Here is a 27,339-nt window from a genome sequence, read left to right as displayed (position 1 = left end):
AGTGAGCAGCTCTGTGACCAACAACACAAACCACATGCCCCCCCAATGGAAGTATACGGTCTATTTGTAGTAATTCTATAGAACTTTAGGATTGCATTATAATGATATTCTGCTTCACTGTAATTTTACACATTGTTTTTCTTTTATTTATTTAATTAGTTGACATAACATTTTAAAAAGATTTTTGATTTTCTACAAACATTTCTTGTGGAGTGAAATATTTACAAGTTTAAAGAAACAATAAATAAGAGATGACATTTGAAACACTGCAATACCGTGATTACATGAATGATAAGGGAAAAATAAAGTACTGCATTGATTCAGTAGCCATTAGCATTGAAGTGTCTCATGCAAATCAATGTATGAATGACTCGTGCATAAAATATCAACTTTAAATATATAATAACATGTGGACGTGAATACATGTATACACATATATATGTGTATGTAGTACATGTATACATATACTTTTTTATATGTATTTGATTTTGAATTTAGGCCTCATACATGTGTTCAATGTTCAAATCAATCAGATATCATAATAAAACCCAATACAAAATCTGTTTCTTACTTTTACAAATAGATGCTGTCGCCGATCACTCCGCCCCTGCATGTCATTCGGCAGAGTAAACCAAGCGCACACGTGCGTAATCTGTTTAGTGGGGGGCGTGGCTAACGGCCGGTACGTAAATGTGATTGGTCGCTGGTCTCAGTGAGTTTTTAAAATCGGAGCAGCAGCTGACGGAGCTGTCAAAACAGCCGACAGGAGGAGACCGTGACTGGTGAGAAATAACACAAAGACACATCGTAAATGCAGTCACGCGTGAACAGTTGTGTAATACTAAACACCTCTCCATCTTGTTTTCTAATAATGGTTAAACAAGGATTTCAGGTCATTGTTCTCCGTGTCGCTGATCCGCTCAGATAAGTTGCACAGCTAGCGTTAGCTAATCGCTATCTGCAGCAAAGGTCTCTCTTTGCAACATCACACTAAATGTATTATTTAGAATGAAATGTTTCCTTAATCTGAATCGTAATACCTCAGTTAATGGCTGGTTAAATGGCTGGTTAAAGGGCGTTTAGCTGGCTGCTAAACGTAGCATGTGTGTTAGTTTACAGGTGTATAGCCGAGGTACTTCCAGCGGTTCATTACACGTAGAAACTCATACAAAGACTGTGTGCATTTCCGGGGAAAAGCTTTAAGTAATCAAAAAAACGTCACTACTTCGAGAGGTAAATCAACAAGAACTGACCATTATCATCTTCACGACAGGAGGATTCACATGTTTTGCATTGTGATTTCATGTACAGTAGTTTGTGTTGCCTTCCACTGTCTTTCACTTAGAATCAACAGAGACTTGAAAATAATAAACAAACATTTTGTACCGTCCCAGTGTCTCAACAGTCTTTTGGGCCGAAGCCATGAGGACAAGCGAGTTTGACTCTTCATCTGAGGAGGAGGATGCTGGAGACGAGCAGCTGACGCCCTTCCACATCTCCTGGTGAGATTTTCGCAGTTTTCCTTTGGTGTTGAGCCACCAAAAGGTTTGTGCATCAGTGAAAGTCAGTTAGCTTGTAAATGGTGACATGTAAACGTTTATATATTTTGATTGCCTTTTAGGTTACCTCTGTCCATGGTCGAGTGTTCGCAGTTTCTTGGGATATGCGCACTACCAGGTAAAGTCCTACTTTATCTTTCGTATACGTGCATGTTGCTGTTTTTACTTGATTGTAATGTTGTGCAAACTAAAATATGTTTCCTCATCTAACTTCAGGTTGCAAATACAAAGACACCCGCAGGAGTCTAGAAAGAGATGTTGGTAAGTTGACCCTTTTCTTTTCTTTTGAAAAAGCCAATTCCAGTGGATTCAGGGAATGTAATGTAAGATTTCAGAGAATAACATACTGTGCCGGCTGATACTGCAACTGATACTCATTTTGATTGTCAATTCACTTTTAGTTGTTGAATCATTTGATCTCTAGAAAAATGGAAATTTGTCAAAACCTCTAAAGGCCCTTTAGCTCCTACCAATCGCTTGTTTTGTCTACAATTCAAAGGAAACTATTTTGCCGTCACATAAGACAAAAGTCCTTTAATAAGAAGCAACAACCAGAAACCGTTTGTTTTTTGTGGGAAGATTTAATAAAACCGTAATTGTCAAACCAAATAGCTGCTTTTTAGTCTGACCTGCTTCAGATTAAGTTCCAGACATAAAATATGCCGTATGTGTTTAATAAGATGCAAATAAAACAGAGAATTACTGGAAGTATTTTTCTCAGTCCGAGGCCATGTTTGCAAGAAACGAGACGTTTAAAGCGCTCTTTGAAACCCGCCTCGTCAGAGAAAAATGCCAGAACCTTGACTTCCCGTTGTCCGTCTTCGCTTCCTCCCCGTCAACAGAGGAGCTCCAGAACCAGGGCGTGCAGGAGGTGTTTATTTTCTGCACCAGGGGGGAGCTCAACAAGTACCGGGTCCCCTCCCTGCTGGAGGTCTACCGGCAGCGGGGCTTCGCGGTTCACCACACGCCCTTTCCAGACGGAGACGCTCCCGAGCTGGAGCAGTGCTGCCAGATCCTGGACGAGCTGCAGGTCAGCCTCCAGAACAACAGGAGGACGGTGATCCAGTAAGTCACCTGTGGACGTTCTGAATCCAAAGAAGGTCTCAGAAAGTTGCATTGTGAAACTATTCACTTGGCTTCTGTCATCAAGGTAATCAAAGCGTGTTTAGGTCACTGTTGTTGAGAGATCGCATTCATACACCACGAACACAAGTCAGCCGACCTACATGGAGAAGAGGATCCTTGCAGTAGAAAGTAATGCAAAAGAGTGACATTTCTAACTCTATCTATTCAGACTTAATGCAAACAAATGTTGTGTCGTGTTGGCAACAACACCCGCTCCTCAAATACATGACCGCAGCCTCCACGGGAAAGCTGCTGCTTCAGCGTCCCTTTGTAAAACGAGCCGTGGCCCCCGGGAGGCTCTTGAATCCCAGAGGGAGCTGAAGAAGCTGCTCGTCAGGCAACAGGAACAAACTGGTTGAACTGGACTCTCGTGTATGAGGCTCTGTAAATGCGAAGCAGTTGATCGGAGCACCGCTCGCCACGAAGCCCTCGTGTGCAGCTTTACGCTTTTAATACTGTTGTTTTTCTCCCTTCCCCCTTCAGCTGTTACGGAGGCCTGGGACGCTCTGGATTGAGTAAGAATATTTATCTTTTCCTTTAACTTTGAAAGTGGTGCTTCGTGTACTTTGTCACGTCAACCAATATCAATGTTTTCTTTCTCCAATACGTCAGTTTATGTTAAAGTTTACCCTTTAGAAAGAGCGAGATGGGAACAGTCGGATCCCTTTCGCTCCCCGCTCTGACCTCATGCATGTGTCCTGCAGTCGCTGCCTGTCTGCTGCTTCAGCTCTCTCTGACAATGACGGCGAACAAAGCCATCGAAATCCTCAGGGAGCACCGAGGAGGAGGAGCGATACAAACCGTGAAGGTGAGAGCTCACTTCTGCTCCTCTGCACTAGGCTGCACTCTACTTGTACTTAACTGAATACTTGTTCCCTTACTCAACAGGGGATTGAGATATTTATTGAACGATTTGGATTGTCAGTTTGTTCTTCACGATAATAAATCTGGTCCACCATCAAAATCCAAATCATGGATCAAACCCTCCATTAGATCACCAGCCAGCTAACGGCAGTTAGTTTCTTTTTTATTTGTTAGAAAATGGAACTCAAGAGAAACTTTTATCACAGATGAATCTGAAATGCTGTAACGGTCTGCTGATAAATGAATACAAATGCTTTTTGCTGTCATTTAGAAAATGGTATCCGTGTTCCATAGTTGTGCCACAGGAAAGTGTGAACATGTTGGAACTGTAAAATGTCCTTAATTCTATGTGCACGCTGGTCCTTTAATCGAATGCATTGATTAACGGACCAGCGTGTGGGGTTTGTATTAGAAGAAATGGAATATAACAGATTATATTTCAAAGTGTAAATTCACCAGAAACTGATGAGCCTTTCTCACACACACACACACCACGAGGTTTGTACAGCAGCCCAGAAGGGACAAACCAGACGCTCTGGTTCACGTTGCCTGAGCTCTTGCAGAGAGAAGCGTTGCTGTCTGACAGTCTGCATCCTGCACCGTTTTAGAGTGGTTCTTGTTACTTTATACTTTTGTTATAAAACAAAATCTTAGTCTGGTATTTGAGAGATTGTAAATGAAGTAGCATCTTTTCTTTTTCATATGTTATAGTGGATACTTTAAGGAGATTGCTAAGCTAAAGCTTTTTAATTTCACTTTCTCCGTAGCAATACAACTTCCTCCATGAGTTCCGGGAAAAGTACACGACCTTCCAAGAGAGCGTGGCGGTTTCCGCCGAGCGCTCAGTGTCCCGGTGACTTCTCTCCCAACCAGTCAGCCCAGAAAATATTAATTGTAATTAGTCAGCGCTTCTCTCCTGATTGTGTGTGATATGTAATTGTATTCTCCAATGATTGCACTTTAACAGAATACTCTGGTATATTGCTTTTTCTTGTGGGATGTTTATTAGCAAGCTCACATGTTAGCATTGATATTACATTTAAGAATAATGGCGGTGTTCTGGTTGAGGATGTTAAATGAGTCTCCTTTCCCGCTCCACCTTATTTTTTAAATGTCATTAGCCACTTCGCTACATGGCTAATAAAAACCTTTTGAAAAAGGTTGAGTTAAAACGTTCTAGTCAATAAGAGGGGGTTAGTTTTTATTTTGATTCCAATAATCAAGTTGTTTTTTTACCTAGATGTGACATGATTTAATACATTAAACTTGTTATCTGAGGAAATAACTATACAGCTTTCCCTGATCTTTCTACACTCTAAAATAGCAATAAATACTCTAGTTGTCTGTTGAAATGAGCCGACACGGAGTGTTTGTCTTGGAGACTGGAGTAAAAATGCAAAATCATTGAATAAAACAAAGTTCCTATCGCTGCAGAATATTTGGTTTGGAGACGACAAGATGCACAAAGGAGTTACATTTTAAAAGGTACATTCGACAGTCACCGTTTTCCTCCCAATATTCACCAACAGGGATAACAAGCTTCCTTTAAGCTTAAAGATATTTTCTGTTGAGTCTAATTTATTGATTCTACAGAAACACACGGCTACTCTGGATTCACACTTAAATATTTGATTTAACAAGGATTACATCAAGTAAATGCGATGGATAAAAGTATGGAAAGAATCCATCAGTTCTAAAACCAGGTAGCGATTGTTCCTGTGCAACGCGTTTCACTAACAACCCATCCATTAAAAGACCCTTTAAATCTGTGGGCAAAAACAGAAGTCTAGTTTTGGTGATAATGAAACACGCTGCAGGTAATGATCTAGCTTTAAAGCCCAGAATCTACTTCACAGGGAAAACTAATGCAGTTCAGCACACAACTCAGTCTTGTAGATCAAGCAGACCGGAAAATTGTAAACACAAGTTTGGGAGTCAAGATGAAAAGATCCAAAGCATCTGAAATCACAATATTAGGCAAAAAAGAAGAAAAAAAATGTCCGTTCAGAGTTTTCCTCATTTTCTATCAAATTTAAACAATAGTGCTGAGGACCGCAGAGGCTGAGATTCTCTTAAATGTTTCCAAAGTGTGGGGTGGGGGGGGGTTTAGTGTTCGTCCGCATGAGATGGCGTCTCGTGTTGCTTATTGGTGGTCTCCAGCCGGCCCAGTACCAAGATCATAGTGTCTGGTTGTCGACTGTACACGCAGGTCCCGTTCCTTCATCTCCAGCTTAAGAGCTCACCAGAACATAAATCATCCTGTTTGAAACGGGACCAGAAAGCAGGACGGGTTAAATAATTTCAGTAATAAAAACGCATAGTACAGTTCAATAAAAGTTCTGCATTTTGAAGGAAACACTTATTTACTTTCTTGCCAATATTTCACGTGTAAATAAAGAAGTTACAGCCAAGGGACAGTTGGCTCAGCATAGTTTAGATGCAAACCGGATGTTACACAGTTCTCAAATCCACTTGACTGGTTATAAAATTGAATGTGTTATTAAGTGAGCATAATGGATGCTAGCAGATGGATTTTGTTCCCTTTTGGCAGAACCGAGGCAAGTGGTTATTACCACTTAATCCTTTTCCCCTACAACTAACACTAGATTGCTTATAATAAAAATAAAGAGTCTGTACCCATAGAGATAGTAGAAGAATGACAGCAGGTAGAAAGCCAGTTTGCACCAGCCTTCTTTTTGACAGAACGCCAGGATGTCGGCGTTCATGATGGTTGTTGGGTCGTAGAGTCCTGGGCAGCTCATCACGGGTCGGCTCATATACCTGCATCACAGCAGCAACGCGTTCACTCAAATCACTCCGCACGACACAGATTTCCACCCATGGACTGTGAGTGTACGTGAGCGACTCACCTCCACACGTGATAAGCCAGCAGTGGCAAGTTGAGACACAGGGTGAGCCACTCGGCCGCACAGAAGAACATCACACAGAAGAAGAAATGGATGAGATATTCTGGGAGGACCAGCTGAAAAGAACAAAATGCATAGAGAGCATCAGAATAGTCACGGGTCCGTCTAACGCCTGTTTGCAGAATAATTCTTTAACTGCCCACACAAAATACTTAAGGAGCCACATGGAGTACATGTAAAAGTTAAGCTGCTCACAATAAAAAAACAGCATCAAGTAGCAGACAATTCGGCCTCTTTGCAAAGAAATCTGAGCTATTTAAAAAAGCGACCTCACAAAATTGCCATTGGCTCCGATGGGAGTCCAAGACAGGAGTGAAGTACTAATTAGCTACAGTGAGATTCTTCTCGTTACAGCGCATTTACTAAATACAAATATTAACAGTTGCACACTATCAGGCCCAGTTTAAAGTCCAATTGCTGCACATTATGACATGTGCAGTAAAATGTCCCCCTATGAGCCGTAATCGTGCACCGGTCGGACACAATGGAACAATACACAGGATGAATAATTAACTAGTGATTACATCACCAAGATTCCTAAACTGAGGAGCGAAAGACCCACTTAAATGTCCCAATGTCCCTTGAGATGTCCTCTAACGCGGCAAAACGTGTAGTCAAATCATGTGTCCCATTGAGCTTTTAACACCAACTTATTATTGCTGTAAATCATGCGAATTGATGTTGAAATTTACTACACATTGTGTCTAAAGCAGGTTAATTTCCCACGTTGGTTGTGAGTCATGCATCATCATAAAAAGAGGGGGAGGGGGGGGGGCTTGCTCTGGACAATAGCTGCAAGTCTCAACACATTTGCAGTGAGGGCAAACTTACAGATCATACCAGTCTGACAAAGTGAGCCACGGCGGAGTGCGACCATGCTGTGACCACGAGCAGTGTCGGTGCAGCAGCCTGCCTCGGGTTGACAGGGCTCGGTGTGGTACGAGGGTTGGGGGGGGCGGGGGTCGGGGGCAGATGGAGGCACCACATGGAAGCCATGCATTCAAAAAAAAAAAAAAAGAGCAGTGGGCGGAATGGTTTTGGCGACGTGGGAAGGGGTGGGGGGGCAGCCCACAGATGGAAAGGTGAGTGGCGTTTAGGAGGAGGGGCTATAATGTGTCGACTCCCTGCACTGTGCTGCCAAATAAAACAACTGGTCACAGCACAAAAAAACGTAAGAAGAATGTCCACAGTTAAACCTGACAGGTAATACAGTGAAGTGCATGATGGAGAATCTCTGCTGTATCATAACTCCTCCTACCCCTGGTATCACTAACCAACCAGGCTCCCCAAATATCGCTGAGCGGGATTGTGCGGGTTCTGCAGCCATCTGGTCTAAACCACGGGTGACGTGGGTCAGCGCCAACGCTGAGCTAATGCACTCTGACTCAGTTCTGCTAACTGCTGAATATGAAACTGCAGCTTGTGCGTCCATAGGAAAAAAAGGGGGAAATTGCGTAATAATAAAATTTGAAAACGTCAATTTAAAAAGTCCTCCGTAACCACGATCCACAGCTTAAAGTACCTGATCGGACTTTACATAATTACTCTGAATACTGTTGTGTTGATGTGCCTGGTGTCATGTTTCTGTTGTCTAATACTTAAGCCATGTTTTCCCACTGAGTTAACTGGGAATTTAATGTACCAGTAACTTTGACACCATTTGCAAACAAAGGGGTAGGCTCTAATAAAGATCATGCATGTTTTGAGCATTTGCAAGTCTTTTCAGTTGACTACACTTCACCAATACTCAGTAACATTGGGTTTCTCATCTCAGCTGATACTGTCCACTACTGGATGCAACGTGGCTCCTTTACTGAACGCTATAAAAAGGACACAAGGCGGTAAATTTATATTCCAGTTGCAGGCTGCACTATAAAAAAGGTATAGGATATATAAAAAAAATCCACAACAGTCAGAAGGCTCGCAAAAGTATAAAAACAATACACTATATGACCCGAGGCGTAGGTGGCATGTTCTCCAATCCCAAATTAAACTGCCTTCAACTCCTGAGATTAGTTAACTGAAAAGACGTTTGCAAACACTTCTCCGTGCAAAATGACAAGACTGCAAACTGAGTTGGACTGAGCGGGCATTTTAAAGATTGGTACAAACCTTTATTGCAATTTTGATTCTTTTAATCTTTTTGACCTTTTCAACTGTCTTTTTCCCATTAACCAAGTGTACACAAAAAAAAGCAGATTAGGAAAAAGCAAAACAAAAAGCGTTAGAGTTTGACAGCTAACAAGATATCTGAATTAATAACAGGCAGGTTATTTAGCATAACAGTGCAGAGAAATGATTTGAAAAAGACAGATAGGCGGACAAAATTATCCTGAAATAAATGAGACCTTTCGATAGAGCATTTCTGCATGCAGTCAGAGGCAAGGAAGGTGCGTCAGGTTTGGCGGGGTCACTTACCGGATTTAAAGTGTTGCACTGATCTATAGGATTCTTGTAATCAGTCTTCAGCTCATCAAAAGCTATTATCTGGGGGGGGGGTAAGATGATCACCATTTAAAAACATCTACAAAGAGCAGCAATGCTGATGTTCAATTTATGAACATGCAAAACATACAATTGTAATGGACAAAAGATATGTTTAATATAATTTCCCACATCCAAGAATGACGTTTAAACGGTATGTTTTGTTTGACTAACAGAACATAAAACACCACAAGCAGCAAGTCCCCACATCGCAAAGAGTGCTTGGAAAAGATGGTCAGAAAATCTAATATTCTGAATGATACAAAAACTATAGCGCCCAGGGGTTTTCCTATGGGGTAAACATGAATGCGGTTCATAATAGTTTACATTCTGCACTTTGTAATGAACGGGATGTGTTGATATGATGCATGTCGGGAAATGAGGGGAAGCCGTAAAACGGAGCGGCTTGTCGTTTCGGGATCGGACGTTAGCTAAAGTTGCTAACACGCTGGTCGGCTTGTAGCTGCGCTCCTCTCGCTTGACAAGCCCGATAAGATTATTTGACATCTGCGACAGTCAGACTACGACCAACGAAAACGATCAACAATGGAGGAGGGTGACGATAACACGACAACGCGTTACGTGTTTTAGTGACTGTGGTGCGTTGTTAGCTAGCTTTATCTGCTAGCCGACGGTTGTGTGTGTGTGTGTGTGTGTGTTATGCCTTGTAGCACGGATGCGTTGCGCGGTACGTGTGCTGAGCAGTTGGCATGGATACGTCCTGTCCAGACGTTATCCCCTCCGACCCCCTCCGCTCGCCCCCCCAACACGTCCCCGCTATGTAGCCACAAAGCTGGCCTAGCGTTAGCTTCACCGCTCGTTCTCCTCCATGTAACGTTGGAGCGGCGGGCCCGGGGGTCTGCGACGTGTACTTACGTGCCAGATAGCGAAGAAGATGAGCGCGGCCGTGAGCAGCAGAGCGAGCATGTAACAAAAGGCCGCGAATGTGAACGCCATTTTTTCTCGGGTTCCGCTCGTCGGTTCCTGGCTCGGTCGGCAGAGGATGCGGGAAGCTTCGCAACCGTTTAGAGATTGTCGGCTCGTCTTCTTCTTCTTCTCCTCCTCCTCGCTGGCCGGGATCCGCTTCGTCGCATTACCGCCACCTTCTGGAGTAACGCGTGTCCTTCAGTCTCCTTATTACACCAACTACACCAACTCTGCCTTATACTGGGTTTAAATAGTAATATTTACACGGCTATGTTCGGTTCACGTCGACTGTTTGCTTTGAAAATGGTGATGAATAATAATAAAAGATCTTAAAGCTGCTCAGATAATTACAATCACATTTATTTACCAAGTAAAATAGCATACAACACAGATTACACGTTTTAAAATCAATTTGTTCTATATTTATTTTTGTGTGCATTCTATTTGGAAAGTTGTAAACAATGACAATGATCCAATCTTCTATTTCATTTTATTTATTTAGATATTCTTTAATTTAGTCATCTTCACATCTTTACTTTCCTGTTCCTTGACAGTTCAATCATTGAACCCTTATGACTACTAATAAACTACTACCACTGCTGCAGAATGCATATTCGATTTTCTCACTCTTTTTGCAAAATATCTACTATTTACACATTGATGTGCATGCATTATCATTCATTTATTTATTCTGAAAAATGTTGCTTTGGAAACATTTGATCAATGCATATAAACACAAACCACTGGTGAAGGGTAAACACCACTGCCATTTTATTTCAACAATAGGACAATAGACACTTTATAAAGTATGGTAAAATACAAATATCTCAAGATTCACTGATGCCATGAGGCAGCTGGTAAAAATACACGTCTCAGATGTGTTTTCATTAAAAAGGAAAGCAAATAAAATAGTAAGCATTCGATTATAGAGGACACCAAGAGACGAACGACATGTTTGCAAGTTCGAAGTAAAATACTTTAAGAAGCCAAATATACAACCGGTTCACCAGGAGGGACACTGGGCTCCACGGGACGCAACCATTACAACGCTCTAAAAGGAACCCTTAGTTAAGTAGACCATTTAATGAGGGGATTGCTTTTGATTGATTTGATACATAACAGTTCATTTAAACCCATTTCTATAGAAAACGGCAGTAGCACAGCTCGATAATAATGAAGTATGGGTATTAAAACATCATAGAGCACAGTTGAGACCGGAGGTTAAAAATGTAGCCCTTTTTAAAGATTTTGTGTGGAAATATATTCAGTCAAATCCAATTAACGAAAATATAGGGCAGCATTAGGAAAACTGTTCAGATTTACCTCAAAGCATGCATTTCTTTTATAGAAGCTTTCCACAATTAAACTAGCCAGAACACACTATCATCTACTTTACAAAGGAGTAGTTTCACAATAAGAGCTGACATCAAGGGGCAATTTGTGGACATCATTTGTTCCTATTATTCTTTATGAGTCAGACTAGTTACAGACAGGGCCAATTGCACTCTCACACAAATATCTGCCTAGAGAACCAAATGTACAATTAGTTCTTTGCAGATTTTATTTTTTGTAGCGCTTGCCCTGTTTAAGAGCAACTGTTTTGACCTTTTAGTTCATTCTATTGTTTTAAATGCTATTTCTTCTTCTCATCAGTGGAAAACATTTAAGAGCGGTTTATTTCGGACACAACAAATATTCAAGTACACACAGTAGATGCCGCAAAAGCTTGTAAATTGACATTTCTTGTTGTTTCAACTCTTCTCCAACCCATTGGATTCCAAATATGAAGAGCTAAAACGTGCATTGTTAACCTCAGTCTGTGTTAATTGTATAAACCGATGTTAGATACGAGCAGCGAGCACATTCAATACGTAAATATGTTATATTATCCTTCACAAAAGGTGCACTGGTCTAACCCTCCTCTGCATGGAAGATGGAGATGACATACCAACTCAAAATGTTGAGCACAACTGACATTTGGAGAAGTCACAAGACCTCATTGCCAAGCTGCCACCTCCAACATGTAATCAACTATGTCCATAAGGATAGTTACCCACTTAAACAATGTAGCCCAATAGGTCAAAGTGCCCCCCCCCCCTCCCCTCTCATGTGTGCTGTGTTTTCAAGACGGTCGGGCCTGTAGGGTGAAAAGCAGCATGAGGGCTTCTGCCCTTGAGAAGGTCCACCACGTCAAATAGAAGCCTTCAGGACTGGTTTTAGTGTTATTGACTGATTACAGTTTTCCCCCCAAATTATATCCTAACAAATTAATACTGAACTCTATGTTGTTCTCTGTGGTTGTGGTGGAACTATGGTTGTCTGTTTTTTCCTCAACAAAAAGGATATTACTACTATAAAGTATATTCTTTAACCTAAACACATAAGGAAAAAAGTAAGACTCCCACAACATAAAAATATGAAACTAAAGTGGTTCAGAGTTACAAAAGACACAGAGTGTGAACTACTGAAGGTAGCAGAAATGATGGATACAATGCTTTTACCTTCTCCTGGAAGAACATGCTGAGGAAGTGAGAACTATCACTGTATGTCCTCTTTAAGAGCTACTGGAGTATTGAATGCATGACTGGCACATTGGTTGCTTTCACGGGCAGCTGAAGCAGACCCGCGTCAAATAGTGGTTAAAGTTTTCGTCTGCCAGATGGGTGAGGTTTAGTTAGTTGCACACTGAATTGTAATACATTACATGAACTCTAATGAAGGGGCCAAAAGTACAGAAGGCATTTTCAAAACACTACTTATAGCAGTCCGGTACAGGGAGGAGGGAAACATTAACAGAGATTGTGCAATCTGGGTCCTCATCTCATCCCAGACCACCGGATCACTTCAGCCAAAGATCCCGAGTTTCTCTTTCAGCCATTCCTCCGTGAGGTCCTCCGTGTTTCTTATCTCAAACACCTGTAAAAACATACAAAAGGAGCAAAGGCAAAAAGTGGACAGTCTTATGATGCAGTTCAGTGTAATTCTGGAACGAGTTGATGACGCATTAGATGTTACCAGCTGACAGTCTACAGCCAAGCGAGCAGCTCTGCACATACACACAATTCATGAACAAAGCCCAGAACCTAAATACACAAAAACACTAAACAAATAAATCCATCAGAAAAATCTGAGTAAAATTCCACAATACACCTATGAAAAAAGTGACACATCAGCAGGTATAATGTTAGTTAGCATGTTGGCGTGCTAACAGCTGCTAATCAGCACTAAACACAATATACAGCTGATGGGAACGTCATTAGATGTTTGCGCACTCGTCTGGCAGACTTCGTCAGACCTGATTACAGTGTCGCGTTAGTTCATTATTTACAAGTCGGCCGCCCATCGGCGTTCCAGCTCACTAACCTTGGACATTCCGACAGTTTGCACCAGTTTGTTTTTGCTTCCTGCGTACATCATCTGCTGATCTGGTCTGCATCCTGGTGAACCCAAACACTCAACATGAACATGTACGTCTGCGACGAGAGAAGAGCTGCGTAGCGTTCATTAGGCGATGACCCTGGAGGAGCTCTTACCCACTGGACTGGAGAAGATGAAGCACAGCGGGTAGGAAATGCGTCCGTCACCGTGGTGGTTTTTATAACTGTAGACGATAAATGTTCCTGGTGATAAGGACGTATTTACCGTCGGCCTGCTCTAGTGAGACGGACTAGATTACAAGACATTTTAAACTAAGTGGTCTGTATCAAGTAGACATCCAGCTTAAATACTATGTTGAACGAAACGTATGATATTATCCAATAGAAAAAGCACTTTAGTAGGATTTAAGTAAGAATGGTCCCTTAATCAAAAGGATATCTGGGCTGTCTCTCGGGCACGATATCCCTCAGATCATCAAGAGAAATATCCTGAAAAAAAAGACACATTCGCAATAAGCAGTTCATTGAGACACGTTGTCTCATGAAGAAAAGCAATTATTAATTCATATTCAACAGCTGTACGCCAACAGACACATTTGACTGTAAGAACTTAAAACGCGATTTATCATCACAGAATTGTTTGTTTAAGTGAACGTTGGACATTAACTTGTTCTGCATCATCCGCGGACACAAGAATAAAGTCAGTTCAATTAAGCGACGCATTAAAAGAACTACTTTACCACATGTTCCTCTTCAAGAATAACCAGCTGCTTTTTTTCATCGATCTTCACTGAGGGGCAAAAAAACATTAAGTGAGTTTAGTCGGGAAGGTTAGGGACAAAGGTAACGTATTCGAAGATATTTTTATAGAAAAATAATGAAATGAAAGAAAGCATACTGAAACAAACATGTCGTATGATATTTCAGCTCATAGTTCCTATCGCAAATGTACTTGTTCAAACGGTGTGTATGCTGGATTCCACGGCATGCAGGCACACTGTTAATCCAACTGCAACAGCAATGACATTTTGATCCAGTGAGTGGAGGATGGAGCTGGAGCTTAGCTTGATACTCTAAAAGAAATGCAAGTCCACACTCGCTCAGCAGCTGCTGCATCAAGATGCAACTCTGATAAATACTGTCGCTCCCTAACCTAATGAGTTACAGTGAAAGTGACAACTTTTGACAACTCTGCATTCTGCCGAGAGTTTCCTGCAGACACAAAGAACCGGAACATTTGTATATCGCGTTTGAAAGTCTCAATTAGCCACTTCTTTAACCCCTGCCCTGAAGACACATAAAAGCTTTCGAATTTAAGGGACGGGTATTGACTGACGTATTGCAAATCGGTGAATAAAATGTTAAAATATCGTTGACGTTGAAAAATAATAAACATTGATTTTGAGATGAGGATTCATTCCTGTTGGATCGTAACACATTATGAAGAAACAGGCCTGAGAACCAATTGAGATACTCACTGACGATGGCCGCATTATCGGTCTCCTTCCGCAAACGGAACTGCTTCACCTTTTTAACCAGCTCCTCGTCCACGTCGCACACCACCAGGGATTCACTCTGGAAAAAGACGGGAAGGACTAATATGTCAAACTCAGGAACAAAAACCTTAGTACACAGATTCAGCAAATGTTTAGTTTTAAGAGTAATTTATTGAGTAGGTTTTGTCCTCATAATCACCCTTTAAAATGTATGAATCTACTACACACAGAATGTGTGTATTAATGCTGCTGCCTGGTTATTCCCACACTTCCTAACCCACAAATCCACGGTTACATAACTGATGTTACTGACCGACCCGCTTCCGAGAGGCGTAGCCATTTCTCTGTGGTCGTTATTAATTAATAACCTTAATTTATTGATCATGGCCTGTAGGAGCCGGGATGTGATCCATGTTAAAACGGTTCAGATTCCCTCAAGTCAATCCACATGTTTACTAAAAAAAAAAGAAACTTAATGCAACATAAATTCTGGCACTATCTTTAACTAAGAAACCCAGGAGAAATCTTATTTCAGTATGCATGACTTGCTTGAAGAATAAACTGATCAATTAGAACTGGAGCAAGACGTAATAAGGCCCCAAGACATTCAATACAAACTGATGGACCTAATGAGCATTTCAACTGCTGTTATTGCTCATAATTAGAAAAATATAAATATTTAGTCATCTTAGATTTTAAATGGTATGTAAACTGCATGTTTTTGAGGATATTTGCAGAGGGTTTAGGTGTACGGCGGACAGCTGCAGAGTCACAGCTTGTAGCTTCAAGGGATTTTCATGCATTTTATTGCTTCAGTGTAAAGAAATATGTTGGTATTCTGCTTTTGCAAAAGTAAAAAGAAAAGAATAATTTCTTCAGAAAACTAATCTGACCCACAGATTTGGCTGTAATCCAGTAATCGCTTTGTTCTGAACCTCTGTCCCATCCACACACACACACACACACACACACACACACACACACACACACACACACACACACACACACAGACTCACAAACTCCTCAAGAGTCTCTGGATTCTATAATTACACCTTCCTGAGCAGATGGCTGGTGGGAGTCTGGCTTGCACTGAGCTCAGAGAGAGATCTGCACAGATTAAGGGGAGGCTGCAGTGTTTGCGGTGGGGGCCGAGACAGTTGGGCGAAAGGATGCAAGGGAAGATACGACAATAACAAGCCCTTATTCGACATTGATGTTAGATTGGCCAAAAATAAATAAAATCATTGTCCATCACAATAAACTATTGAGCTAAAATTGATGCAGCTCCCCAACCCCAGAAGAAATACGTCACTGCTGCGGCAACAAGATAACCAGGCTTCGTTACACTGGTACCGGACGTCCTCCAGCATGGGCTTCAATATAAAAGCACACACTACGGGACGTCTAAAAAAGTAGAGCGAGGATCATACTCGGAATTATCGATCGATCAGGAGAAATCAGCGACTCATTTTCAGAATTCTTCCATCTTTTCTATCACCACACAAGAAAAAATAGTTTTTTGACAAATATACAAACTAGCCTACTGAAATACAATATAAGATCATAAAAACCATTGTTTTGAAGTAGTGTGTGAGGTCAGACTCTAGATTTCTACCTATGTTTATCATAACAGTTAGTCAGTAAGTATTTTGAAAACTGTATTTTAAGTGAATTCAATTTTTCTAGTTGCCTTATTCTCCCCAATTGGGAAATGACATACTCTTCTTTGAACAGTATGTCATTTTAAATTATTTCCCGACAAACAGCATTATTTAATTATTATTTTCTCAAAAAGCAGGACTGCTTTTGACTGGAATGCGGACATCTAATAACATATGGACATTACCTGAAATATCATAGATGCTTTCACATTATCTAATTGTGTGTAATATATTTCTAAACTGACATCATATCACAATATAAATACACTAGACGTTGTGATACAGAGCAAATAAATAAAGCAAATACGATAATGGTACGGGTTTTTTACCACACTCATTTATTTCCTCCTTGCGACGTTATATTGTGAAATCCATAACCGGATAAGCAAAGTTTCTATTTTGGTTAAATTGACAGTAACCCAGCGGACAGAGGATGGATCCCGTGCTATGCTAGCGGGCTATTGCTGCCGATCCATCCGCGCCCTCACTTTGCCTCCATGGTGTCCGGAGCTCCACGTTTGTTAAGAGCACACAGTTAAAAAGCAGAACAGTAGAGAAGCACAGCTCTGTTGCACCAGTAACTTACCATCGTGAGAAAGAGGAGCCCGAAGCTGCAGCCGCTGCACTGGATGGAAGAGACGCCAACAATGTTTTTTTTTGCTTACTTCACATCATCTTGTGACTGGTTGGACCAATCAAACAAGCGCCTCCTTTGTCCAAAACATGGGTCATAAACCTCTCCTGTCTACTGCCCCACAGCCTCATTGTGTTATCACTTTATTAAGAATTCAGCCATATTAAAGTTACTGTTTGCGCCAGGAAAAATCATTTTGTATGTCATTATACAAAATAATTTAGTAAATATACATCTACGCAGCGAAGTAACGAGCAACTTGACAACTTTTTTTTCAGTCTAATAAAGAGAGGAATTTCGTAAACGTTTTCTATTACTGAATATTAACACTTCTGAAAAAGGTAAGTTAAGACCACAAAACCGAACATGTTAGATTTGTACATGGATCACTATCTAACTATACCAGCGGTACAAAAGGCAAAACTTCAATTCCATTTATATCTAAGAATCAATGCTCAATACCTTCAACTTTTTACTGTGTTGTTTAGCGTTATGTTTTGTTTAGTCCAATTATCAAATTACTAATTCAGGTTTACTAACTCACTCTATATTGATATGTAGGCTATGAACTAGACTAGAAAGTACACCTTTTCTGTACTACATGTATTGTTATAAAGACAAATACTGGAAAGTTTGTTTTTGATTTTGATTTTAATACATTAGTTGATAATATACAACATGGTGCTGGTGCACGTTGGTCATTTCAGCAGTAGGCCTCTCTTGTTCCAACGGCCCCGTATCCTACAGACAGGGGCCACTCAGAGGCTGAAGCCCATTGTCACGCATCCATGTTAAAGTCACGCACATTGGTGTCACAGGTATGAAGGGAAAAGCAAGTTTATTACATTTTCAACAACGAGGCTTCGAGGACTCCAGCTGCAGTCTGTTGATCTACTTCTTACAGACCTGTGAACACACCGATAATAACACAAATACTCATGTTTCTTCTTTGTTTCTGGCCCATCACATTTTAGGTTGTGTGTGTGTTCGTGTGTCTGCCTGCACTTCCGGAACACTTGCACACGCGTCATCACTGAGGGGCGTGTCCGCGCTTCCTGCTCTCCCTGCCCGGAGTTGTAGTTAAGACAGAGCGGATTCGCCGTTAGCTTGTAGTTGTGTTCCTCGGCGGGCTAAATTAGCTGGCTAACTGGCATCAACTACCGGATAAAATATCGCTGTAACACACGTATCGTTTGAGAGGAGTTTATCGTCTGCTGAGGTAGCATGAAATGTCATTTTTTGCTACCGGTACTTGTTCTCCTTTGACACAGGGCAACTAAAATAACCACACAGGCTAAGTTAACCAGCTGAGCGTCAGCTAACAGTTAGCTACTGTTAGCTAGTTCGGTAGCCAACTATGTAACATCAGCCAACTACTATATTAGTCTCAGCGTAGCATCTGTACAGCTTGTCGTGTAATGGTATTCAAGATGTGTGGACTCGAATGGGTTTTGTTGTTTACCAGTCGTGGATGGAAACAATGACTGTTGTGTGTGTGTGTGTGTCATGCCCTCGGTGTTTGACAGCTCGCAACAATCTGTCGTTAGAACCAACTTTACCTCATAAAACTAATGAAAGTTGTGTTTTACTTTTTTGTTTATTTGTTTAGATCATGGCAGATTTCTCGGTAAGTACAACGGATCGAGACGTTTTTTGTGGTTAAAGCAGAGCTTCACTTGGGTTAGAGACTCACTCTGCCTTCCTCTTCTACTCCAGCTGTCAGATGCCTTAGGAGACGACTCTGCGGGCAAGGCAAATAAAATAGGAAACACTAACCCAACCGCCCCTGCCAGTAACCATCCACCGTCTGCAAATCCAGGATGGCCTGGTGCGGCCCCAGGAGCCCCCACCCAGCCCTCCGCCCCGGGTAACTTTGCTGGTGGATCATCTGGCCCAGGGGCGCCAGGGCAGTTCCCATATCCCTCTGGCCCTGGAGCACCAGGGCAATACCCGGGACCTCCTTCAGCACCTGGTGGCTTCGCCCCTGGTCCTGGGATACCTGGACAGTACCCATCTGCACAATACCCACCCGCCCCAGGAGCTCCAGGGCAGTTTCCCTCCAGCCCAGGAGCGCCCGGGCAGTTCCCCGGGCAGTTCCCCGGGCAGTTCCCCGGGCAGCACCCCGGGCAGCAACCCGGGCAGCACCCTGGGCAGTTCCCCGGCCAGTTCCCCGGCCAGTTCCCCGAGCAGCACCCCGGGCAACACCCTGGGCAGTACCCTGGGCAGTTCCCCCCTGAAGGAGCTCCAGGACAGCTACCTGGAGGCCCTGGTCCATTTCCTTCTGGCCCGGGAGCTCCCCCTGGGCCTTATCCGAATGTGCCTTACCCAGGAAGTCAGCCAGGAGGAGGAAATGGCATGTACGGACCTGGTGGTCCAGGTGCATTCCCCCCTCCAGCTGGCCCTGGTTCTTTCCCTGCATTCCCTACTGGAGGCTTCCCCCCATTGCCCACTGGGTCATGGGGACCACCTGCAGGTGGAGGCTTCCCTGCCGCCCCTGGCCCATTTGGTCCTGGCCCCGGGCCTATGGGTCCGTACGGTGGGCCTGCCGCTCCAGGAGGCATGCTGGTGAGTACTAACCCTGTTTAAAAATAACACGTTGCTTGCTTTCTGCATTTCTTTGCTGATGAGTTTTTGCTCTCGGGGGCAGGGGGGCGTCTATATCGTTGTGTCTTTGGGGTTTAGGTTCTGGAAATTACTGCAGGCCCCCCCCTTTTTTTTTTTAGATGGTCTCCGGCGAACTTTACGTGGATATTGAGTTCTACTCTTGCACAGGGTTTCTTCTAGAATATTCAATGCGTTGGGTTATATTTGGTGTGTTCCTGTTACTGCTGACGGTGGAAAAGACTGCTAGTTTGCCACCTCGCTGGGATTTACTGCATGATGGGACATTTTGATTGTGTGCTGCATCTCCTTCTGTGTCTTGGGCTCTGCTGGGGTGCAAAGCATAACGCAGACTTGAGAATTCTTCAGAAGTAGTCATCAAAAATGTATTCTTGTCTTTCAGCCCAGATATAATCCACCATATAATTGAAAGCATGAACTCAACTTTTCAGTCGGACAAGGACATCACTTCCAGAATCAAGCGAGCGACTGAGCGTGTGGAAAAACGCAGTATATAGTTATGATAGGTGTTCAAACTGCCTGAGCTGTGTATTCATTGAATTAAGTGCAATATGATTTACAAGGACGTATTTACCCAGCAGTCATATGAAATGAATGAAGACACATTTATATTCTCTGAATTCACACTTCTGTACATGTTTATAACTCAAGTCTATTTTTGTCTTCTGTCGGTTTTCTCAGAAGTCAATGTTTGTACTGTTGATGCCTTTGCTGTGTTCAAAACTGCTAAAGTGTTTTTACTTGGTTCTTGTTTCGACTAGTCATTGTGAGCGGCATAAAAGCGTCTAACTAACTGGGAGGAGTCAAGGGGATGATGACTCAATGGGGTGTTTCATTTGGAATGTGGCAAGGGTCAAAGTTTTGAATAATGTTTAACTAAAAATCTCGCTAGTTTGTGATATTTAGTACTTTGCTGTTAATCAATCAATTGGTGATAAAATGTGAACAAATCTATTTCTGTTCCTGGGGATATCCTAGACAATGATTTGTTTTGTGTATTTTCCCTTAATAAACACAGTAAATCCTGATTTGTCATTATGCATCTTTTAAACTTTATTTCAAGACCGCGTGCTAAACGTACTGTCACAATTAAAAAATGTGCATATTTCTCACAGATGTTGCCGTATGATCTCCCACTTCATGCTGGAATTATGCCACGACTTGTAATCACGATAGAGGCGGAGCCTGTTCCCGGTGCAGACAGGTACATCCGTCCTCTAATTCTTACGGCGAGTGACGCTTCCTGTTAGAGGAACATCGCTTTGCATCCATTCTAATCCTCCAGACCATGTCAAGCCATATATTTATTCTGTTAAGTGGACAGAAGACAAATGACGAGCTGTCGGACCTGATCTTTTTCTTTCAGATTCCAAGTTGACTTCATCAGAGGTCAAGATGTCGTCTTTCATTTAAATCCTCGATTTCATGAGCAAGCAGTTGTCAGAAACTCCAACCTGGGTGGCTGTTGGGGGCCTGAGGAGCGGGAGGCAGCATTCCCATTTGCTCCCGGACGCCGCTTTGAGGTAAAATGTTCCAGGAGTCGTACTGTCATTATAAAACCAGTCGTTGTTTGCGTTCCTTTCAGTCAGGTCAACTTGTTATCGAACTGTGCAGTCCGATTCCCTTGTTGGGACTCGACACATAAACATCCGATTCCCCTCCCCGCATGCAGCTGAAGATCCTCGTGGAGGAGGACTCGTTTAAAGTGGCGGTAGACGGCAACCACCTGCTGGAGTACGAGCACAGAGACGGCGGGCTGGAGGACGTGAACCTGCTGCGGGTGACTGGAGACATCATCCTATACAGCGTAGCCCCAAACATGATCTGAATCTCAGCCACTCAACCACATGCTGTGCTGGAGACGCGCCGTCACACTCGACCCACGCGTTTGAAATCCTTTCAAATACCTTTTATGGTGTTTTTGAGGCACAATAGTCCGTAAGGTGCAACTCTTGCCTTTGTTATCTATCACAGAACAAATGGCAGATTAACCCAGGTCTGCACAATTTAATCAGTCTCTTTTTTTTTTGCCCCTTACAATCCAATCTATTTAACAACATAACAATAGTGAATGAGAAAAAGCGTTTTAAGGAAATACTGATTTATCCCTAATGAAAACATTAAAGGCCAAGTGGAATATATTATCTGCAAGTTTGCTGTAACTCGTTTACGGTATGTGTGTTATCCTGTGCTTTTTATAGCATCATCTTGATAAGCCTACGTAATGCATGGGAGTGTGATGCTGAATATCAACTTGGTCTCCTTTTCCCCTTCTCACTTCAGGGCGGCTGAGGCCCCACGGCTCACTGCTCTGTTACCCTTTGTAGGCTAATGATGGAGTTTCCAAAAATGTATTTATATACTTGACTAGACTCTGAGCGCCTCCTTTCTTCAGTATAAATCCTCTGGAGCTCTTTGACGAGAGGGTCGTGTTTTACGAAGTGTGATTTCATGTTGAAGTCTAATGTAATGGTAAAAAGTCAGGCTCAATATTAAATAGATCTTTGGAAAAGAGAGGGATGGGATTTCTGATTTGTTGCCAAAGATACAATATTTTGAAATGATATGCTTAGAAATAAAGGCCAACAAACAAGTAATGACTGAAAATGCTGTTTGATTCAGAATATTGTACCCTTTTCTGCTTGTGCACATAATAAATACTAGTTTCCCTGTTCCCGTTCTTTACTTTACCCCAAAGTGGAGAAAGCTTATCCTCATTTAAAGGATACACTTCTATGCATTTGAGCCTAATCCCAAATTGAAATGGATTCGTTGCCAAATTGCTTGTAAGAAAAATACTAACTAACATTAGATAAAGGTATAGTTGACTTAAAATTGATTTCAAACTGAAATAAGACTAATAATTAAAGATAAACCAGATGGATAAAGGCATGTGTTATACACTTGATCAAAACCCGGGCCTTCAAAAGAAGTAACTTCTCTTGACTGCTCAATCACAACGAGCCCGCGGGACTTGACTGGCGTCACGGGGAAAGCCACCACTCTGTCTTACTGTCAATGTTTATATTTCAATATGTCTGAACACATATGTGCCCTCCTCCTTGTTTACCATGTTACGTCTCCATGCTGTCACGTTTTTTTCCGGTTTTCAACGTCACATTGCAATGAATTGTGGGTAATTCCCCTGGACAAAGTCTGCATCCAATGCGGAAAGGACCAAGAAGGCTGCATGAGAGCCTCAAACCCTCACGGAGTCCCCAAGGGAACTTTGCGACCCAGTTTCTAGTCTAGAAACACACACGACACGTAGAACGGACGGTTTAACGCGACATCGACGTGGGACCAACTTATTGTAACTTTAGTTATTCTACGTCTCTGAGGTCGGCCTGCGGTTCCGCCTCGGCCCTGCAGGGGGCAGCACGGCCACAGACCGCCGGCCGCAACCGAAGGAAGCAAATCGAAACTCCTCAATGAGTTCACCTTCGGATAAATAGTTTGTCCGTTCTTCGCGGAAGACGTTCTTGGCAAAATGAACGGCTCGGCGCACCCTTCGCCCGGCACGGTGGACATAAAGCTGAAGCGCGGCTCTGCGGGTAAGCGGCGCCGGGGGGACGCGGTTAGCACGTAGCGGCTAGCTGCTTTAGCTGCGCAGCAGGCGCGAGAGAATGCTGCGCTGTCAAGCTGGCGCGTATCCCGAAGCTAATGGCTAATTCACGGATATAAAGGAACTTCGCCGCATCCCCTCGTTCTTTTCGTGTGGTACTTGGAGGGTACGTGGGCGTTAGAGGCCCGCTGAGCTCTGGGAAGCCACGTTATTATGAAATGTTTGCGCTCTTTGCCGGTGTTTATATCTTTGGGCCTGTCGGATGCCATCGGAGCAGATGGAGCTGGATAGTTATGGAAGTTCATTTCGCTTTATTTGACATCCCAACATGTAATTTAAACCTGTTATGCGACATTGTACGAACCGTCCGAGTGGCAGTGCGGCGTTGGCGTGATTGATGGCGCACTTTGGACCTTTGTGATAATCTCCCACATGTTCTGATCGAATCAGCAACTTCTGTCCAGGTGAACCGTTGTGAGTTGCAACCCATCGACTATTCACCTGATACCTGCGTGTCACGCCGCTGTGTGTTTGTAGGTTTGGGGTTTAACATCGTGGGGGGCGTGGACCAGCAGTACGTCGTGAACGACAACGGCATCTACGTCAGCAAACTGAAGGAGGACGGAGCGGCGGCGCTGGACGGGAGACTCCAAGAGGGGGACAAGATCCTCGCGGTAAATGTGGACTTGCTGAGGGTGCAGAGGAGGAGGCTGTGCGAGTGACTGTGAAAACACAACCCTGTTTAGTTTAGTTCAAACAAAGTGAAGAAAGGGGTGAATACATAATACTGCCAATAATGTGGGATACACTCAAGCTACCCCCCAAAAAAGATAGAAAAGTAAGAGTACCTCAGCATTGTAGCCCGATACAGTACAGTAAATTATGAGCGTTTTTGACAGTCATCTTCCCAGAGAACGTCCCTGCCGTTCCCTTGTTTTGTCTCCGTCGTGAAGCGAAACGGTTGTTTTGACTTGAGTTTAGACCAAACAAACGCTTCGACTTCACGACCCTGGGCCTTTTTCCCACGATGTTCTAAACTTTAACACTTTAAAAAAGTAATTTCATTTAAAGCGACTGTGAATGACAAAGCACATCCACGTTGTCTTCTTTTTTTTTTATCCATTGTTTTTCGTGTCTTGTGTAGATCAATGGAGTGGCCCTTGAGAATCTGACGCACCGAGCCACGGTGGATCTCTTCAGGACCGCCGGGGAGCACGTGGAGCTCCGAGTTCTGAAAAAGGTGGGAGGCGTGATGCTTTAAAAATACCTCCTCTTGTTTTTAAATGATTGAGTGGTTTGTTGTCTGTGCTTTTGTATTCATTATTAAGCAATTGGGAGGTTTAAAAAAAAATTATATTACCTTATTTTGCACCACAATGTAAAATTGTCACCAAAACATAAAAGCAGTGAACCAACATGCGGATGTGAAACAAACACTAAGGAAATGCCATCAATTACATTTCACAACAATGAGAGATAATTAAAGTCACTATGATAAAGCTGAGAATAAATCGAGCGCACGGTCATGTTCACGCATCGTTCAGCTCCACTTGAATCCACTCCGCCTGAATACTGAGATCTATTGAAACCAAAACGTGTCCGACATTTAAGTTCCACCAGAATGTAATAAACCAAACGGATGGGTGACGCCACTCCGCCTGCAACTGGGATTTGTAAAAGATTACAAGTGTATTTCTACATAAATATCACCTCCAACTTTCTTGTTCTCATATCTGTGTCTTGCAGTTTCCTAATCACGTCAATGGACCGACGGGCTCACGACCCGAGCCCAATCCTCCCGTGTCTTCTCTGGAAGTACTGGTCGCTTTAGGCGCAGTGGTAGCTGTCTGTGCCGTTCTCTTCATGCGGCTCCGTAAGAAGCACTTTTAACAAAGCCAACGTCTGTTTTAGGATCAAAAACTTTGCTGAAGGCCAAAGAAAAGAAAAGGGGGGGGATCAAACAATCAACGCTGTTATTTTCTTTTTTTAATTTGTAGGGGAACGTGTCGCTGATGAGTTTCCCATGTTCATGTGTATGTCGTGATTTAACGGTAGCTCCTCGACACCCTTCCTCTGCAAAAGGAATCTCTTACCACAACGGTTCCCTTTTCATCGTTAACCCTGTGACCGTGCGGAGGACGAGGAGGGTTCTATATCTATTCCTGCTGCCCAGGCAGAAAGCAAACGGTGGCCCCGGACACAGAATACAATGAATCCCCTTTGGTCAAGTGGGACTTGTTCCAACTCCGGGGTCCGTTTGCGAGCTGAAAGGCCGCGCTGTGTTCAGTCCTTCGCAGGCCTCTGTGCACCTCTGGCTCCGAGTGGAACATCTGTCCGAGCGTCAACATGACAGAAACCTGCTGCACGTTCAGTCCGTCAGTGTTTTTGAGAAGAAGAAAAAGTATGAGGCGACAGTTTGTTTTTTTTCGTTTTGCAACCTCTTGCAGTGGTGAGAGGAGCGGCAAACCTGCTGTGCTGAAAGAGGCCGGTAGTTCACGTGATGCACTGTCTTGGAAATGACCTGAGTGCCTTTTTTTTCTGTCTATTAAAAGCAGTGTTTGGTCGTGAGGATCAAAATGAAAATCAACCCAATACGTCCATTAACGCATTCAATTAAAGGATGTTGCTGGCAATAATCTTTCTCTCTTATTGTCAACAAATGCCATTAAAAATGCCAAAACCAACAGTTAGTTCCTCTGTTTATTAAAACTTTACCCACCGTAATGCACACATGAAGAAAAAATACACTAAACACAATATTTAGTTTTACTTTATAAAATGTCTCCTGAAACCGTTGGGCACTGTAACTAATTATAAGTTGCTTAAACACCAGTAAATTGTGCATTATTGTGGGGAGGGACTATTTACAGCTGTGGATAATACATACTTTGTGCTGTAATCAGTACTCTGGGCAGCAGGAGGGTGAGTGAGGGCGAGTGTGACTGAGTCCAAATAAACGTCAGTGTTAGAAACATGTCAATCAGTGTAACAGTGCTGCTCAGTGATGCATTTTTTTATCCCTTTTTGGAAAGCAGTGGAACTCCGTTGCACAAATATATGTCGGACAATACTAATGAATTTGTTGGTATGGATCTTTAAATGGGATTCTCTTAAAGTAAGAAAAACACTATCAGACCTCTTGAAAAAAGCCAAATATGCTTTTAAGTATCACCAAGTCTTTTCTTTTTTAAGGGTTTATTTTAAGTCATGTGGTCGCTGGGGAGGAGTAACTCGTTTCAATCATTCCTTGGATAAATTACATGTGGTGAGCAGCTCGTTGACTCTGAGAGATGCGGCAATATTTTTGTTGTATGTCACAGCCATTTCAGATATTGTTCTAATGTTTCATGAGGCCAGTACTAATAGTCCCATTGCACCTTCTGCCGATGAATTGATTTGTGTTATGATTCAGTTAATTTGTGTGAAGAATCAACAGCTTTATACAGAAAATCTATTTGAGCAAGCTCAATGTTATGAAACGTTGTTTTTCTTTAGACAAATGAGTTGTTGTTGACAATGTTTTTGTTTTTTGCACTAGCCACAACCATGGAACTCCTAACTTCCATAGAACGGATGAATAAGTGTGTGTGTGTGTGTTCACATTTGTCAGTCTGCAGTGCTTCTATCATGCAGTCGTCTCCGTGTGGGACCGTATGTGGCTCTGTAAATACAGTTCATGTTGCTGAATGGGACTGAATATGTGCAGGGTGCCAGAGAATGCAGATCAGAGGCACTAATAAATGATGTAAAATATTGTGGGTTTTACATCCAAGCACCTACTGTATTAAAAATGCATTTTGATCTACCTGCTGTATGCTTTTTTTTTATTTGTATTTATAGACAATGAGACGTCTTTCCGCTGAATCTCTAAAACTAATCCATGATCAAATGGATGAAAATTCAGGAAATATAAAGAATACATATACTCAGTGATACGGTCAAAAAATTATTAAAAAGGTTCAAATGTTTTTTAAACTATTATAATTTGTCTAATTTGTAACTGTCAAACTCGAGGTATTCGTCATGGTTCTTTTTACAATAAAGTATGCTCTCAACGTTAATTGTTAATTGATACATTAATAAAGTCAAAATGAATAC

General features: G+C 42.4%; 5 protein-coding genes across 8 annotated transcripts; 3 read left to right on the top strand and 2 right to left on the bottom strand.

Moving 5' to 3' along the window:
• The first annotated feature begins 638 nt into the window (after positions 1 to 638).
• cdkn3 (cyclin dependent kinase inhibitor 3) lies at positions 639 to 4,836 on the top strand. Of its 2 annotated transcripts, none has more exons than XM_040199282.2 (8): positions 639 to 782; positions 1,395 to 1,502; positions 1,622 to 1,677; positions 1,776 to 1,820; positions 2,402 to 2,624; positions 3,168 to 3,199; positions 3,389 to 3,492; positions 4,316 to 4,836. In XM_040199282.2, the coding sequence occupies exons 2-8, from the start codon at positions 1,423 to 1,425 to the stop codon at positions 4,403 to 4,405; spliced, it is 630 nt and encodes a 209-aa protein (XP_040055216.1). In that variant the 5' UTR covers positions 639 to 782; positions 1,395 to 1,422; the 3' UTR covers positions 4,406 to 4,836. The 2 variants fall into 2 exon arrangements, with proteins under 2 accessions (XP_040055216.1, XP_040055217.1); XM_040199283.2 differs by lacking the exon at positions 639 to 782 and adding an exon at positions 787 to 1,233.
• Positions 4,837 to 5,108: 272 nt separating this feature from the next.
• On the bottom strand, positions 5,109 to 10,167 carry cnih1 (cornichon family member 1). 2 transcript variants are annotated; one of them, XM_040199285.2, is made up of 6 exons: positions 9,836 to 10,128; positions 8,894 to 8,962; positions 8,588 to 8,635; positions 6,419 to 6,531; positions 6,186 to 6,329; positions 5,109 to 5,807 (listed from the first exon to the last, which is right to left on the bottom strand). In XM_040199285.2, exons 1-6 carry the CDS (start codon positions 9,914 to 9,916, stop codon positions 5,780 to 5,782), a joined length of 483 nt encoding a protein of 160 aa, XP_040055219.1. In that variant the 5' UTR covers positions 9,917 to 10,128; the 3' UTR covers positions 5,109 to 5,779. The 2 variants fall into 2 exon arrangements, with proteins under 2 accessions (XP_040055219.1, XP_040055220.1); XM_040199286.2 differs by lacking the exon at positions 8,588 to 8,635 and having other exon boundaries at positions 9,836 to 10,167.
• Positions 10,168 to 10,633: 466 nt separating this feature from the next.
• Positions 10,634 to 17,166, bottom strand: gmfb (glia maturation factor, beta). Its single transcript, XM_040199287.2, has 7 exons — positions 17,007 to 17,166; positions 14,742 to 14,838; positions 14,004 to 14,053; positions 13,703 to 13,752; positions 13,420 to 13,502; positions 13,250 to 13,323; positions 10,634 to 12,802 (listed from the first exon to the last, which is right to left on the bottom strand). The coding sequence occupies exons 1-7, from the start codon at positions 17,007 to 17,009 to the stop codon at positions 12,731 to 12,733; spliced, it is 429 nt and encodes a 142-aa protein (XP_040055221.1). The 5' UTR covers positions 17,010 to 17,166; the 3' UTR covers positions 10,634 to 12,730.
• A 958-nt stretch (positions 17,167 to 18,124) lies between these two features.
• Positions 18,125 to 22,350, top strand: lgals3a (lectin, galactoside binding soluble 3a). 2 transcript variants are annotated; one of them, XM_040199279.2, is made up of 6 exons: positions 18,125 to 18,273; positions 18,664 to 18,681; positions 18,771 to 19,619; positions 20,792 to 20,880; positions 21,043 to 21,199; positions 21,349 to 22,350. In XM_040199279.2, exons 2-6 carry the CDS (start codon positions 18,667 to 18,669, stop codon positions 21,502 to 21,504), a joined length of 1,266 nt encoding a protein of 421 aa, XP_040055213.2. In that variant the 5' UTR covers positions 18,125 to 18,273; positions 18,664 to 18,666; the 3' UTR covers positions 21,505 to 22,350. The 2 variants fall into 2 exon arrangements, with proteins under 2 accessions (XP_040055213.2, XP_040055214.2); XM_040199280.2 differs by lacking the exons at positions 20,792 to 20,880; positions 21,043 to 21,199; positions 21,349 to 22,350 and adding an exon at positions 20,059 to 20,704 and having other exon boundaries at positions 18,131 to 18,273.
• Positions 22,351 to 22,787: 437 nt separating this feature from the next.
• Positions 22,788 to 27,046, top strand: synj2bp (synaptojanin 2 binding protein). Its single transcript, XM_040199962.2, has 4 exons — positions 22,788 to 23,230; positions 23,779 to 23,915; positions 24,386 to 24,481; positions 24,988 to 27,046. The coding sequence occupies exons 1-4, from the start codon at positions 23,167 to 23,169 to the stop codon at positions 25,129 to 25,131; spliced, it is 441 nt and encodes a 146-aa protein (XP_040055896.1). The 5' UTR covers positions 22,788 to 23,166; the 3' UTR covers positions 25,132 to 27,046.
• Positions 27,047 to 27,339: the final 293 nt, after the last annotated feature.

The sequence above is a fragment of the Gasterosteus aculeatus genome, chromosome 15 (genome assembly GCF_964276395.1).
Source record: "Gasterosteus aculeatus chromosome 15, fGasAcu3.hap1.1, whole genome shotgun sequence".
Taxonomy (NCBI): domain Eukaryota; kingdom Metazoa; phylum Chordata; class Actinopteri; order Perciformes; family Gasterosteidae; genus Gasterosteus; species Gasterosteus aculeatus.
This window is presented reverse-complemented; position numbering and strand designations above follow the sequence as displayed.

Bases quoted from the DNA above. Each gene is read 5' to 3' on its own strand.
- synj2bp (XM_040199962.2), top strand. From the start codon at position 23,167: ATGAACGGCTCGGCGCACCCTTCGCCCGGCACGGTGGACATAAAGCTG. The intron at 23,916-24,385 runs GTAAATGTGGAC...TGTCTTGTGTAG, and splicing joins AGGGGGACAAGATCCTCGCG to ATCAATGGAGTGGCCCTTGA. The intron at 24,482-24,987 runs GTGGGAGGCGTG...TGTGTCTTGCAG, and splicing joins AGCTCCGAGTTCTGAAAAAG to TTTCCTAATCACGTCAATGG.
- gmfb (XM_040199287.2), bottom strand. The intron at 13,753-14,003 runs GTAAAGTAGTTC...CTTTTTTTTCAG, and splicing joins TTCTTGAAGAGGAACATGTG to GATATTTCTCTTGATGATCT. The intron at 12,803-13,249 runs GTTAGTGAGCTG...ATGTTTTTACAG, and splicing joins AAACTGTCGGAATGTCCAAG to GTGTTTGAGATAAGAAACAC.
- lgals3a (XM_040199279.2), top strand. The intron at 19,620-20,791 runs GTGAGTACTAAC...TATTTCTCACAG, and splicing joins CCGCTCCAGGAGGCATGCTG to ATGTTGCCGTATGATCTCCC. The intron at 20,881-21,042 runs GTACATCCGTCC...TTTTTCTTTCAG, and splicing joins CCTGTTCCCGGTGCAGACAG to ATTCCAAGTTGACTTCATCA.
- cnih1 (XM_040199285.2), bottom strand. From the start codon at position 9,916: ATGGCGTTCACATTCGCGGCCTTTTGTTACATGCTCGCTCTGCTGCTC. The intron at 8,963-9,835 runs GTAAGTACACGT...CCCCCCCCCCAG, and splicing joins TCTTCTTCGCTATCTGGCAC to ATAATAGCTTTTGATGAGCT. The intron at 6,330-6,418 runs GTGAGTCGCTCA...GCTGTGATGCAG, and splicing joins CTGGCTTATCACGTGTGGAG to GTATATGAGCCGACCCGTGA.
- cdkn3 (XM_040199282.2), top strand. From the start codon at position 1,423: ATGAGGACAAGCGAGTTTGACTCTTCATCTGAGGAGGAGGATGCTGGA. The intron at 1,678-1,775 runs GTAAAGTCCTAC...ATCTAACTTCAG, and splicing joins TGGGATATGCGCACTACCAG to GTTGCAAATACAAAGACACC. The intron at 3,200-3,388 runs GTAAGAATATTT...TGTGTCCTGCAG, and splicing joins CCTGGGACGCTCTGGATTGA to TCGCTGCCTGTCTGCTGCTT.